We start from the raw sequence: 14,993 nt of genomic DNA on the forward strand, positions 1-14,993 counted from the left end.
TCCTCATACTATGCAGTGGTCCAATAGGGACATCCACTCATTAATTAAAAACTTGCTCGCCTAGGGACACACAATATAAGTGTTGGCCACGCAGTACTCTGAGCACCCATGTGATTTTATATTGACAGAGGGAGAAGCTGAGACACATAAAACAGCTGAAATGACTCTAGGGTGACACCTAGAGGGCTTAAATTCACAAACAAACAAAAAACAAACAAAAAAACCCGAAAACAAACAAACAAAAAAAATTCACAAACAACACATAATTTCATTAGCAATTTCATTCCAACAAACCAACTTTAAAATGGGGAAGAGTTTCCCAAACAGAGAAATGAGGGGAGTCAGAAAACTTCTGACTTAGCACCCCAGTTGAGTTTATGTATATTTGGAACTTATACTTGCAAGTCCTTTTAAATTGTGAATTAAAGGAACTCTTGCCCTGAAATGGCCAAGATGGGCCTCTTTTGACATTCCAAAATTGGTTTCTGTGCATGCAGTTAGAGAAACCTCTCAGAAGGTAAGAATTCTTACCATGTTAGTCAGTTTCCTTGATCTCTGCCTGCAGGGTCTGCTGGAAATTAGAGTGGTAAGAGTTTTTCTCTTTTCTAAAATTAGATTAGTGGGAATAAATTTCTGTAGGGTTGGCTCTTTGGACTCAGTGACTTTTGGTTTGAAATTTGGAAGAGTATTCTAGATTTGTTAATCCTTTTCCTCCCAGAGATGGTCCCTGATTTTTGTTGTTGTTGTTTCTGACTTTTGTGTCTTTGGTCATAAGGAGGAAAACCAGTCCTCCTTGGTCTGGTTAGGTTTTCCTTTAGTCTTGCTAGGTATCCTGAGAACTTGACTTGTTGATCAATGGGAATATTCTTTCTGGTTTCCACCATACAGAAGGTGCATATACTGGCGTACATTTGGCAGTCAGTCAGATAAACTGAGTGTTCTTTTTCTGAGAGTGTCAGCTCTCAGGGGAGTTTGTCATAAGTGATCTCAGTCCATAAGGGGCCTTGGTCATCTCAACCTTTGTTGTTTCCATGTGTACAATGAAGGTCTCTACTTCTTTAGAATGTCCTTGGGAGTGAAATTTCTGCATCTTGTGAGGGCTGCATGCTTTGCAGTCTCTTGAAGGATGCCTCTTACATACTTGGTTTAACCATAAAAAGGTTTATTGGTTTGAGTCACTATTAAGATCCTGTTCATCAATAGACAAATGATGAGCCCTCTGAATTGGAAAGACTTCAAAATTGTTAAAATTTTAGAAAGGGTTCATCTTAAACACTTGTACCTATTTTAATTGGTATGCAAAACAACCAAAGCTTCTAATTTCCAAAATAGCTTAATTGACGGATTTGTTGTAGAAGGCTAATGAAAGGTTAAAGATATAAAAGGTACCTAAAACAAAAGACTATAAGATTGACTTAGTTCCTACTGCTCCCCTCTATCTTGCTTTATTTGAGTACTCATTCTTGTAATCCTCTGTATGAATTGCTTTTCCACTCTGGAGAGACTATTAAACAGTTACCTTTAGAAATGGGACCACTTGAGGCTGTAAGCAATCCTCTTCAGGTCAAAGGCTGAACTGAGGGCCATAGTTAAAGAATTTCTTAAACCCAGAGAGGATTCTCAAAAGTTTTTGTAAATGGATTACCAAGATGGGAGGCCATTGGTCTGACTAAACAAGTGACCATAGCTGATATTCAGAACCTGATAGAAGTTTTTTTGGCTTTCTCCCCCAAGCTAAATATACCCAGAGGGAAGAAAAACATTCCAACATAGGTGGATCAGTATGTCCATCCTTTGATATCATTTATGTGGCTACCCAATTCCTTGAGGAATTAAAAACAGCAGTCTACTCTTTCCAGGACCAGAAATGTAGCTCCAGAAACAATTCAAAGCCCATCAATCTTTTTTTCCACTCCCCGAAACCTCCCCCTATTTATCTTAAGAGGCTTGTAAGTATTGAAAAAAAATTCTGGCCTTATGGGAACAAAAGTCCTCCTAGGAGGCACTTGCATTTCTCTCCCTGAGCCTTTGAGATGTAAATGTTCTACCTAGTCTTCTGGAGGAACTCTTATCTATCTTAAATTTTTAAAATGCAAATTTAAGAAAGGTAACCCTTATCAAAAGAAAATGAAAAAGGAGATAGGTCATTTGGAACTTGACATGTCAAGGACAAATATAAATAACCTTCAGTGTCTTCTCCATAAATATTAGTAAGAAAAGGTTTAGCCATCTAAATAAGTGACCTTGATTTCTTCCATCTGCCAGAAACCCAATTTGAACCCAGCCTTTTCTGTAACTGATGGGTTTTGTGTTATTGTACCTGATTTAAGGCTGAAAATTTGAAATGGGATCTAAGGGGTCTCTGTTTGTGTGTGTCTACATATATGTGTGTGTGTTGTAGATGGTGATATAGCCAAAATTAATTTGTAAAAGAGTCCTATTTAGTCGGTTTAAAGAAAATTAAGCACTTAGATAGATCCTCAGAAATATGGAAGAAACTAAAATGAATTTCAGGTTCACATGAACTGGGAAATATTCAGTACTAAGTTAATATTTGGTATGAAAGTTAGTTTATTATTAATGTCTTTAGAGTCATCGACATTAAACATAATACTTTTATTGTACCTAGATTTACTAGAAGTTAAATAAGACCTTATATCTGTTGCAAAATTTGTCAGCCAGAAAGATGACTTGATATAATAAAATTTTTATAAGTAAATTAAATGTAAATGGGTTAAGAGTTTTTAGGTGAACCCTTTAAGAATAATCATGTTTTATGGTGTGTCTACTTAGAAATCGTTTCTCCAAATCTTTTTGGCAACTTCAAACTTTAGGGTTTTGCTAAATTAAATTAAATGATGGAAGCTTATTGAATATCTAGATCATTCCCAAATAAAATAAGATACTGAAACATTAATTACTAAACATAGGCTTCCTTTTACAGAGAACCTAAAGATATTTAGGACTATTAATAAATATGTTTGGTTCCATATGGAGACATTTTCTATAAGAAAGCACATATTTAAAAAAAATTATAAATAGTATTTAGAAGTTTGCCAATCTACAGAATGCTAATGTAAAAGACAGTTCATAATTGCTTACTTCTTAGTTTTTGCTACAAATGAAGGCTTTTAAGAGTTGAGAATTATAATTAAAATATGTGATTAAAACCACTAAAAATTAATAAGGAAAACATCTTTGTATGCAAGGAAAAAGAAGGTATAAAGAATGGAAATACACTTAGCTCAGGGAAGAGAAAGTAGTTTTGTCCTAAAGATAGCTTTAAAAGAGAGAGAGAATGATGGCTTCCACAACACATATACTAAAATTGGAACGACACAGAGAATATTAGCATGACCCCTGCACAAGAATGACACACAAATTTGTGAAGTGTTCTATATTTTTATTAGCAGATGCAAACTACTATATATAGAATGGATAAACAACAAGGTCCTACTGTCCAGCGCACGGAACTATATGCAGTATCCTCTGATAAACCATAATGGAAAAGAATATGGAAAAGACTATACATAAAACTGAATCACTTTGCTGTTTAGCAGAAATTAACACAACATTGTAAATCAACTATACTTGAATACAATAAATTTTTTAAAATAAAAAAATTAAAGTAAAATGAAATCTTATAAAAAGAGAGAGAGAAAAGGAAAACATAGGACAAAAATCTAAAGGTTAAAAAAAAGTAAGTTATAGAAGTTTTGTCGAAGAGAAGCCTTGAGAATAGAGTTCTGTATGTGATCAAGACTGGATAAGATTAGAATAAATTGTAAGATGGTGCAAAACCTGAATTTGGTTTTCTCTCTGTTAAGAGCACGAAGTTTTAATGGGATATTGATATGCTCTTGATAACAGATAGTAAAGATTTTTTACCTTTAAAAAAATATTTATTTATTTATTTTTGGCTGTGTTGGGTCTTCGTTTCTGTGCGAGGGCTTTCTCTAGTTGCGGAAAGCAGGGGCCTCTCTTCATCGCGTTGCGCGGGCCTCTCACTATCGCGGCCTCTCTTGTTGTGGAGCACAGGCTCCAGGTGCGCAGGCTCAGTAGTTGTGGCTCACGAGCCTAGTTCCTCCGCGACATGTGGGATCTTCCCAGATCAGGGCTCAAACCCGTGTCCCCTGCATTGGCAGGCAGATTCTCAACCACTGCACCACCAGGGAAGCCCAATTTTTTACCTTTTAAGTAAACTGTTGTAACTTTCTGTATTTTGCTTTTGAAATCTTTTGTCACTTTGCTTGGGTGGATAACTAAGTACTGTTACATAGTGACCTATGATCCTATTTGACCAAGTGTTTTAAACCCTTTTTAATATATTTGACAAACGTCCCCAAAATCAAATTCTAAATGAAGTTCTTTTGACCTGTAGATAACATTGAGGTTTTCCAGAATGCCTCCGGAGCACCTCAAGATTTGTTTTCTCTCCTTATCAAAGAAAGACATTAAACTAATTAGGCTTATTTGATATGTTAAATTACATGGGAAGCATTGCTAAATGAGTGGTGATAAACCTTCTTAGGTTGTATAGTATAGATAATTGTCATTAATATAAATGTTCTAGAAATTATGTGAAATTTCTAATATTTAAATGTGTCCTCCTGTAGTATCATCAGTCATAATTCTAATTATTGTTTTAAAATTGTATGCCACTAAAACAACAAATTTCTTTGACAATTGCTTTGTAAACAGGTCTTTAACCTTGCTTTTTAAGTCTTTTGTCTTTTATAGACAGTTATTTTTGTACTCTGATGCTTCTGTAAAAATGCTTCATCTTCCAGAAGATTCATAGAAAGAAAGAACCTTTTGACAAATACACGTTTCTGATAACTTTCAGCTCATACCAGTGAACAGGTTAAGAAATTAAAGAATTCTCCAGCATTTATTGTTTGTAGATTTTTTGATGGTGACTATTCTGACTGGTGTGAGGTGATACCTCATTGTAGTTTTGATTTGCATTTCTCTAATTATTAGTGATGTTGAGTATCTTTTCATGTGCCTCTTGGCCATCTGTATGTCTTCTTTGGAGAAATGTCTATTTAGGCCTTCTGCCCATTTTTTGATTGGGTTGTTTGTTTTTTTGATATTGAGCTGCATGAGCTGTTTGTATATTTTGTAGATTAATCCCTTATCCATTGATTCATTTGCAAATATTTTCTCCCATTCTGAGGGTTGTCTTTTCTTCTTGCTTATGGTTACCTTTGCTGTGTAAAAGCTTTGAAGTTTCATTAGGTCCCATTTGTTTATTTTTGTTTTTATTTCCACTTCTCTAGGAGGTGGGTCAAAAAAGATCTTGCTGTGATTTATGTCAAAGAGTGTTCTGCCTATGTTTTCCTCTAAGAGTTTTATAGTTTCTGGCCTTACATTTAGGTCTTTAATCCATTTTGAGTTTATTTTTGTGTATGGTGTTAGGGAGTGTTCTAATTCCATTCTTTTACGCGTAGCTGTCCAGTTTTCCTAGTGTGGAGAAAAGGGAACCCCCTTGCACTGTTTGTGGGAATGTAAATTGATACAGCCACTATGGAGAACAGTCTGGAGGTTCCTTAAAAAACTAAAAATAGAATTACCATATGACCCAGCAATCCCACTACTGGGCATGTATCCTGAGAAAACCATAATTCAAAAAGATACATGCACCACAATGTTCACTGCAGCTCTATTTACAATTGCCAGGACATGGAAGCCCCTAAATGTCCATTGACAGATGAATGGATAAAGAGGATGTGGCACATATATACAATGGAATATTACTCAGCCATAAAACGGAATGAAATTGGGTCATTTGTAGAGACGTGGATGGATCTAGAGACTGTCATACGGAGTGAAGTAAGTCAGAAACAGTTAAACAAATATTGTATATTAATGCATATATGTGGAATCTAGAAAAATGGTACAGATGAAGCTGTTTGCAGGGCAGAGATAGAGACACAGACATAGAGAACATACGTATGGACGCCAAGGGGGGAAGGGGGGCGTGCGATGAATTGGGAGATTGGGATTGACATATATACACTAATATGTATAAAATAGATAACAAATGAGAATCTGCTGTATAGGACAGGGAACTCTACTTTGCTTCACTGTACAGTAGAAACCTACACAACAGTGTAAAACAATTATGCCCCAATTAAAAAAAAATAAAGAATTGTAATGGAAACCCTGATGACTTCATAAAACTGTTAACAGAAGATCATGATCAACAAGAATTAGTTACATAGGGCTGAATGTTAGTTTGTATAACTTTCTGTCTGAAATATTACTAGTTTTTAATCTTGGTTGTCCAAATATAAGGAAACCCTTCACTTTAAGTTAATTATGACTTACAGCAATTTGGTAAATTATAACTTTGTAAGCAGAATTGTAGCATTCATCTTTTCTCACTACTTGATTCCTCCAGAATTTGGGAACTCAGTGAGTATTATTTTTATGGCAATGTAGCTATTTGCATAAGTTCGATAAGAGTCTGTTCTTATAACAGGACATATTGGAAACATTGGTTATGTTACCTTGTTTTTGACTGGAATGTCATATTTGAGAAATTGCACAGAATCAGACATGATCAGATAGCTTTAAAGAACTAAGGTGAACTTTATGGAGCCATAAAACCCCTTGGAAAAACAATCTGGTACCTTGCTTACAAGGAGCCCAGCAGCCTTACCAGGTAAATAAGAAAGGTCACTTCCTGGCCGCCCCAGAACCTTGAAATATTTTGAGGACCTAGAGAAGGGAGGAATTCACCCAATCTATATATAGGTAGTACAGGCGAATCTGATGACAAGCACTTGGCGTGGCTTTACTGGCCTTGAAAGGCCTTTTAAAGTTCAGTCTGAGATTCCTTATGAAACGTTCCAGCACAGCCAATTTAAAGTAGCTTGTGTGATCAATTACTCTTATGTAAATAATCAGGCAAAGTTTATTGAAACCAGACTTATTTTGCAAGCAAATTAGTCAACTTGGCTATATTTTGTAGAAATGAGGGTACTTTTAGATAGAAAAAGATCGTTTCTGTAGATGTTGGGTTCTAGTGTTGTCTTTGAGGTTTTGTATTTACTGCTTAAGACTCACTTCCTGGATGGCTTCTTGTTACTATGTTGCATTATGACAAAAGTTTAGTTGAATTATTGAAAGGACATACTAAGATTGTTTCTGAAGCTTATCACATCAGCTTATCTTTGGATGAAGATCAGGTGGCCTATGGCCTGCAACCAGGAGATGATGTACACTGGAAAAGACATCATTGAAAGGACTCTCTCCAACCTAGATTACAGGACCCTTGTCAGATACTCTTAATTAGCTCTTGCACAGCATAACTGAAGGGAATTGATTCTTGGATTCATATTTCCCACTTGAAAGGGCCCTTGCACTGGACTGGTCCATAGAGAGGACTGCTCACCTCAAACTCACCTTAAAACAATGCTCAAACAGAGGAGAGACGACTCCCACCCCAGGAGGAGAAGAAGACATCAGAACGAGACAGCTATCCCAAGATGCTGGACCTGACCCATATGATTATTTATTGTGTTTTTTCATTTCTTTGGCTTCTGCACATAAATGTTTTTCTATCATTGGCACAAGTCCCATGTAGACTTTAAAAATTAATCCAATTGTTGGATTTATGGTCATTTACCTATGTCAAGTACTTCTTGGTGGATTTCTCCAAGGCTCTAATTGGATGGTCCTTAGGAAAATTATTCTAGAAGAAAGAAGTTATAGTTTTGTTCGAGCCACTTTTGTTATTGCTAGATGGGACCCCTTCATTGGCCAATCAATCATACTTGCTCTGACCATGGTCATAAATATGAATGACTTAAATCTGCATCATAAGCACCCTTGTTTACTGTGCTTTTCCTGGTAACCTCCCATAACTGACGCTCCCCACCCTCAAAATCCTCTTTTGTCTTTAGCTGAGGATAGTATTTAAGGTGAGGGCTTTGGCTATTTTGGTGAGTTACTCAGTTTTTCTGGGTCTCTTCCATGTATACGTTATTAAATCTTGTTTGATTTTCTCCTGTTAATCTTTCTCATGTCAATATAATTCTTAGACAAGCCAGAAGAATGTAGATGGGTAGAGGAAAATTTCTTCTTCCCTGACGATAGCCTTGGAAACCATCAAGTACCTTGGGGGTGGGAGGGGAGGATAGCTCTTTGGCAACTTTTTTTTTTTAAAGTAACACATGTATATAGTAAAAATTTCAAACTGCATGAAAGGTCATACAATGAATAGCCCTCCCTTGAAAGTCAATAAATAGTCCCTCTCATCTCTTATTGCTAGTCCCTCAGTTTCTCCCCCAGAGGCAACCACTGTTACCAGCTTCTTGTGTAGTCATTGGGACGTAGTCTGTGAATATTCAAGTATATGGATATATATTCCCTTCTACTTTTTTACATAGATGTTAGCATATGATATAAACTGTTCTGCACCTTGCTTTTTTTTTTTTTTTTTTTTTTTTTTTTGTGTGTGTGGTACGCTGGCCTCTCCCGTTGCGGAACACGGGCTCCGGACGCGCAGGCTCAGCGGCCATGGCTCACGGTCCCAGCCGCTCCGCGGCATGTGGGATCCTCCCGGACCGGGGCACGAACCCCTGTCCCCTGCATCGGCAGGCGGACTCTCAACCACCGCGCCACCAGGGAAGCCCATGCACCTTGCTTTTTATATATTGTTTTCTTCCAAAATTTTGTCCTCACGAAATATCTTGCTTCCTTTTTGAGTTAATTTTGACCATTTCTCCAGGAAACTGCCTGTTTCCTCAATATTTTCCAGTTGTTTTCAGAGTTGTACGTTATATTGTCTTGTAATTTAGAACAACTAACAAAGTTCTTCATACCTATTGGTCTAAATGTTAATCCCTCTTCTAACACTTACAAACTTTCTAAGCAATTTTGGGCAAGTCCCGTGAGTCGTGCTGTGTGGTAAATGTTCATAGTCTAACAGAGGGTAATGATTGTAGTGTATTAAAGAATGATGAGTGAGTTTGGCAATTTTCTGAGATATACTTGCAACTAAAAACATAAAATAATTACTATTTTAGGAGCTTAGCCCTATGCCACCCCTTCCTCTATAACCTTCTTTCCTGAGTTTCTCTTCATAACATATTAACTCACACTCAACCTGTACCCTATTAGTTAAATAAGGAAAACTGGCATTTTTAGACTGAAATAATGCCTAGGTAAGCCAAATACTGACTGCCTCAACAATTGTTTTATGGCCTGTCCTCCTCTGAAGCCAGCATCAAGGCCATCTTGAAATGAGTGGTAAAGAGGCCAAGAGATGAGGCTGGGTGGTATAAGTTGTGGTTTTCAGTTGGGGAGAGATAACTAATTTTGGAGGTTGACAAGGAAATAGAAGAGGTTATTAATGGCCTCAGGGAAGCCGGAACGGATCTGGTAATCTGATAATGAGTGCTGAGGTCAGGACAGGGGTAGGGGTGGCATTGAGGGTGGGAATGGTAGTGGGAGGGGTGGAGCAGGTGTGGGAAGCTGAGGCTGGGCCTGGGGAATTGTATTCAATACATAATAATCTCTTGTAACATTAAAAAAAGTTTCATATCTACTGGCCTAAATGTTCATATTATTCCCATCAGTATTTGCACACGTACTGAAACTGTGCTTAGTCTGAGAAGGAGAATTATAAGAATATTTAAACAAAACAGAACAACAAACACACACACACACATCTCATTAGTTTGGGAATTTCTTCACACTACAGCCACATTCTTTCTTCTTAAGTTTACTACTTGTGTGCTTTCCTAGATTGCCCACCCAAAAAAATAAGGCTAGCTCACATCATCCCCTACCCTGTTTGTTAAAAGTGGAAAACTGGTAATTACTTGCCCCAGTGGGCACTCAGTACCCTGCATATTGCTTGCATCAACAATGGATGTATTGCCTGAGCCCATTTTAGCCTGAGGTGAGGTGAACTGGAGTCTGAAACACAGAGAAAGTCCCGAGATAGGACAGGAAAACGAGATAGGGACATGCAGTTTTCTTTAAAAAGTTATTCTTACAATAATCGCCCTCTTTCAGCCTTGAACATCTTCAGTACTTGCCCTAAATCGCTTAGCAACTTTGTAAACTGTGGTAAATTGTGGTGGGATTAAAATGTTGGCCAATGCATACAGAGAAGTTTCCCCCCACCCCGACCCCAAGGGGGTGAGGGAGAAAAGCAATTTCGGAGGTCGGTGTGGAGACAGTATGAAAGCTTGTAACAGTCCAGTAAGTGGGAAGCTGCTAAGTAGCGGAATGAGAAGCGCAGGTAATCATCCAGGCGAGGGCGACAGAGGAGGGAGCAGTTGTTAAGGTGCGCTTCATCCCTTTACTCAGCAACTGGGAAAGGAAGTCTCTCGGCCGCTGGGGGAGAGGCAGGCTTTTTCCCTAAGGTGCAGTGCTGGTGTGGGAGGCGGCACCCCGAGCCACCTCCAGAGAGCCGGAAGCAGACGCTGGCGGGGGCGGGGGGGGCGGCGCGAAGAGGTGGGAGGGGGAGAGAAGGAAGCGGCGGCCCCGTGGCCGACGGGAGTGCGCTGAGGATCGGGGTGGAGTGTTAAAAAGGGAGCGTGTCCAGCGAGACCCGTGGCCCAGAAGAAGGGAAGCGAGGCGACGCGAACCCCTGCCCCCCACCCAGAGGACGAGGGAGGAGGGCCGAGGGCCGTGGCCGCTAGCAGCTGCTAGGCGCTCTTCGGTGACGCGGCCGCCACGCGCAGACGCGCTGACGGGCCGCAGCCTCCACGTCTCAGGTTCCGCAAAGGCCTGTGGGAGCGACCCGGGAGAAGGAGGGCCAAGATGGCGGAAGCGGCGGAGTCTCCCGGAGACCCAGGGACAGCAACGCCCAGGCCCCTGGTGAGCTTGGGTTCTGCGACAGAAGGGACCGAGGGTGAGGCAGATGCCCCTTAAGGAAGTCGGGCGACGGGCTCGTGGCGTGAAAGAGCCGGAATCCCTTCCTCACGGCAGGTCCTTCCTGTACCCGATGCCAGAACAGGTCCCAACACTGCGCCTGTTCTTTGGGCTAACCGCTTCCCCCCACCCGCGTTGTTTCCACGCCTTCTTGTGAAACTTTCCTTTTTATCCTCGTCCCCTGCATTTTGTTAAATGCTGAGCTTTAGGCGATTTAAGTATCTTTGCATCTACTGTCCCCTCATTTTATGGAGACTTGTCACTAGCCCTTGTTGGAGTACCAGCATTCTGGGATTAATGAGAGATTACTTCCCACGGGACGTTATAACGTGACTGTTGATTTGCTCAGTGACCCCCAGTCGTCTTGGTTTTATCCCTGCCCTCCCTGTCGCAGCTCCTTGCAGTCCTCTTCATGATGCTCTCTTGCTCCTGTCTCTGCAGAGGATAGGATTTCTACTGCAAATACTACAATTCCAAAGCCTGAACAGGTATTTAAGAAAACAGGCTTTGGAGTTAAAGTTAACTTGGAGGTAAAGTTATCACCCACTCTGCCGCTTGTGTGAATTTGGGCAAGTCATTTCATGGAGAGTTTTTTCATCTGTAAAATGGAGTTAAAAATACCTGCCTCAAAGAGTTTTTACAAAGTTGTAATGACAAATTATGTGAAGTGTCTAATACAATCAGTGCCATAACTGAGTGTAGTCAGCTCAACATTCTGCCCCCCAATCCCTCCTCCCATATGTTTAGTTATATACCAAAGAGTGTTTAATTATATAGTAGTTGCTCAATAAATAGTACATCCCTTTTCTCTGTTTTAAATTGGCAACTTAACGTAGTAGAGGACTGACCTGGGAGTCAGGTGAAACTGATTCTAGTTTTGGTTCTGCTTAGTAGCTCTGTTTGTTCATCACTTCATTCATTTGACAGATATTTATTGAGTATCCGCTATGTTCCAGGCACTCTTTTAGGCACTGAAGATACAACAGTGAAAGAGAGTGAGTAGGTCCAAGTTCTCATGGAAGACTTCTGACCTTGAGGAAGTCACTCTGAACCCCCGTTTCCTCATTTGGAAAATGAGGGTATTAAGTCACCACAGAATTAGAGTACTAAATGGACTAATATATGCATAGTGCCTGGTATGACGTAGTTACAGGTGCTTAGGTGTTTTTAGTTCCTTTCATCTAAACTGACCCACTTCTCTTTTATGAAGCTTTCCCCCAATTAATTTTAGTGGTTCTGGTTACTCATTACTCAGTATCCAGTCCACTTCTATTCAACAATGTTTATTGAACTCCCACAGTGTGTAATACACTATGCTAGTTGCTTTAGGAAATACAAATGGCCTGTCCTTATGTTTACAGTCTAATTTGTAGGGATAAGACAAATGTATAACGCTAAAATAAGACACTATATAAGAAAGTTACACATAAAATATTAACAATTTAAAAGAAGATGCTATCATGTCTAGTTGGGGTGATGAAGCAAGCTACATGGTAGAAGTTATATTTGAGGGCGCCTCAGAGGATGGGTAGGATTTGAATTGCAGGTGAGCATAAGAGCTATCAATGATTGACCACCTGCTATGTGCCAGGATTGTACTAAACATCCTCTGCATATTTTCTAAACTTCACAGCAACTATTTCAGTTAGGTGGTTTTTGAACTATGTTTTACTTGCAGGTGAGGAGATGAGACTCAGAGAGATTTGATGATTTCCCTAGGGTGGCTAGGCTGAAAATTGAACTTAGGTCTGCTTCTGAAACCAAGACTATTTCCAGTAATGCTACAGAGCCTCTCATTGGTGAAGGTACAGAGGTTAGGAGGTGCTAATGCATTTGCAGAACAACAGAGAGATTACTTTGGCTGAAGCACAGGGAAGTATTAGGAGGTAAACCTTAAAAGATAAGGCTACTAAATTAGGGAGGCAATATGGAACAGTGGTTATGGATGTGTGCTCTGGGGTCAAGTCGTCTAGGTTTGGTTCTATGCTCTGTCACTTAACTAACTGTAGGATATTGGGGAAATTACCAAACTCCTCCATGCCTCAGTTTCCCTGTCTGTAAAATGGAGATAAAGTAATACTTACAGGGTTGTTCGGTGGATTAAATGAGTTAAAACACATAAAACACTTGGTAGAGTGCCTGGCACATAATAATCATGTAGTGTTATTTCTTCTTATTGACTACTATGCCGGGAGGTTTAATAGGCCACAAGGAGCCACTGGAAATTTTTGAGGAGGGAAGCGTCTTAAATCATGAATTTGACAACATAACAGAGGAGTTACCATGGGGAGTATCTGGAATCTAGGATACCAGTGCAAGTGTTGCGGTAGTTCCAGGAAGAATTGATGACTGTTTGGACTACAGCAGTGGCAGATGTGAAGATTTGAGTAAGGCGGAATGCTCGAGGGTTTGCAGTGCTAGGGAGAATGTGTCTTACATAGTGCTTTTCAAACTTTAACGTGCAGAGCAGTCATCTGGGGTATTTTGTTAAATTGCAGATTCTGATTTAGTAGGTCTGGGATGAGGCCTAAGATTCTGCATTTGTAATAAGCTGTCAGGTGGTGCTGCTGCTGCTCCTCCCAGTATCACATTTTGAAAAACAAGGCTATAGACAAATGGGAGGAAGTGATACCCTGAACAGAAATACAGAAGAGGAGAATGAGGGCCCTAAAAGTTGATTAATTCACTCTTGGAAATGTTTAGTTTGAGATATTGGCAGGCCATCCAATAGATATCCAACAGGTAGTTGGACACTGAAATCTGGACTTCAGGGCTCACAAGAGGTCAGGACTAGAAAGGTTGATTTAGGAGTCATCTGCATAGAGTTGAAAATACAGAATCTTGGGTAATGCCTGTCTATTGCCTGTCTGTTTAAGGAGCAGGAAAAAGAGGCATAATAATCGCTGTAGCCTGGGGTCTGGAAGGAAGCTGGTCCCAGGTGAAGGTGCTGGCTAGAGACCATGCCACTAAGCCCCCACCTCCACCTCTTGGACTGAACTGTTTCCTGCTTGATCCACCCCACCCCTCCCTCCACCTTGTTGACTTCTTTCTCTCTTTAGGATTTTGGTCAGTAGTATGAGCCATCTGCTCCCAGCCACTTTCTTAAGGCTGCAGTCCCTGCTTTTACTGTGTGTTTTTGGCCCTGCCTCTATCTCCTCCCCTCATTGGCCCAAGCCAGGCAGCAAAGTGTGCACATGTGTTCATGTGCACACATGTGTATGTATGTGCACAAGGCTGCCTGCACAGAGGAAAGGGAGGGACATGGGGTCCAAGTCACCTTTCATCCCCACTGAGGGGCTAGTCAGAGAGCAGGGTCCACTAGCTGAGGTCCTGGTGGTATTGTCTCATATATAGGGCTAGAGAGCCACAGATCCTGCCTCAGTTCACTGAGCAATGTCACTGATTCTCTGGGGAAGAGATACTGAGGAAGGGTTGGGATGGGGGATGAGTGGGAATCACATGGCACTTTAGTGACTGCAGTGACTTCTGAAACAAAGTAGCTGGAGTTAGGCCAAACTTCCCCAGTTAAGGGCACAGTCTTCCATAAGAATGTCCTCACTTCAGATACCAGCTGCAGGACTAGGACCACCCTCACTTCTGACCTACTGGCTACAAATTCAGGAGTTCCCGTGATCCCCTCAGGCTCTGTAATTCCCTAGAATGATTCACAGAACTCAGGACAATGCTGTACTTAAAATTACACTTTTATTATAGCAAAAGGATACAACAGAAACCAGCAGAAGGGGGAGATGCTTAGGTTGAGGTCTGAGATGGTCCCTAACACAAAATGTCCTTGTCTTCTCTCTGTGGAGTCAGGACAGGACCCTGTTACTCTCCTGATACATTGATGTGTGACAATATACAGAATATTGCCAACCAGGAAAGCTCACCCACATATCTAGAGTTTTTATTGAGTTTTCATTATGTAGGTGTGGTTGAATGGATCATTGCCTCCTCCGCTTCCAAGAGGCCAGGTTCGTATCACAGGACTCAAACCCCCCAATCCTCTAATCTTGTGTTTGGTCTTTTAGCAGTGGTTAGCCACCATGCTGTCATCTCATTAACATAAACTAGCTGTCTACCAGGGCTCACCTGTT

The 14,993-nt window shown here is 40.3% G+C and overlaps 1 protein-coding gene and 1 non-coding gene across 3 annotated transcripts in view; both read left to right on the forward strand.

Annotated features, from left to right (window-relative positions):
• Positions 1–3,301: 3,301 nt before the first annotated feature.
• On the forward strand, positions 3,302–3,405 carry LOC136143210 (U6 spliceosomal RNA). Its single transcript, XR_010657903.1, has one exon. It is a non-coding gene; the product is annotated as a U6 spliceosomal RNA (small nuclear RNA).
• A 7,119-nt stretch (positions 3,406–10,524) lies between these two features.
• YIPF6 (Yip1 domain family member 6) overlaps positions 10,525–14,993 on the forward strand; it is a 30,189-nt gene continuing 25,720 nt past the window's right edge. The window contains exon 1 of one of the 2 annotated variants that reach the window (XM_065901154.1): positions 10,525–10,842. In XM_065901154.1, coding sequence (XP_065757226.1) covers positions 10,786–10,842 — 57 coding nt within the window. In that variant the 5' untranslated portion in view covers positions 10,525–10,785. The remainder of the gene's footprint in view (positions 10,843–14,993) is intronic. The other variant, XM_065901155.1, reaches the window with a different exon arrangement.

Source organism: Phocoena phocoena, chromosome X, assembly GCF_963924675.1.
Source record: "Phocoena phocoena chromosome X, mPhoPho1.1, whole genome shotgun sequence".
In the NCBI taxonomy this organism is placed as follows: domain Eukaryota; kingdom Metazoa; phylum Chordata; class Mammalia; order Artiodactyla; family Phocoenidae; genus Phocoena; species Phocoena phocoena.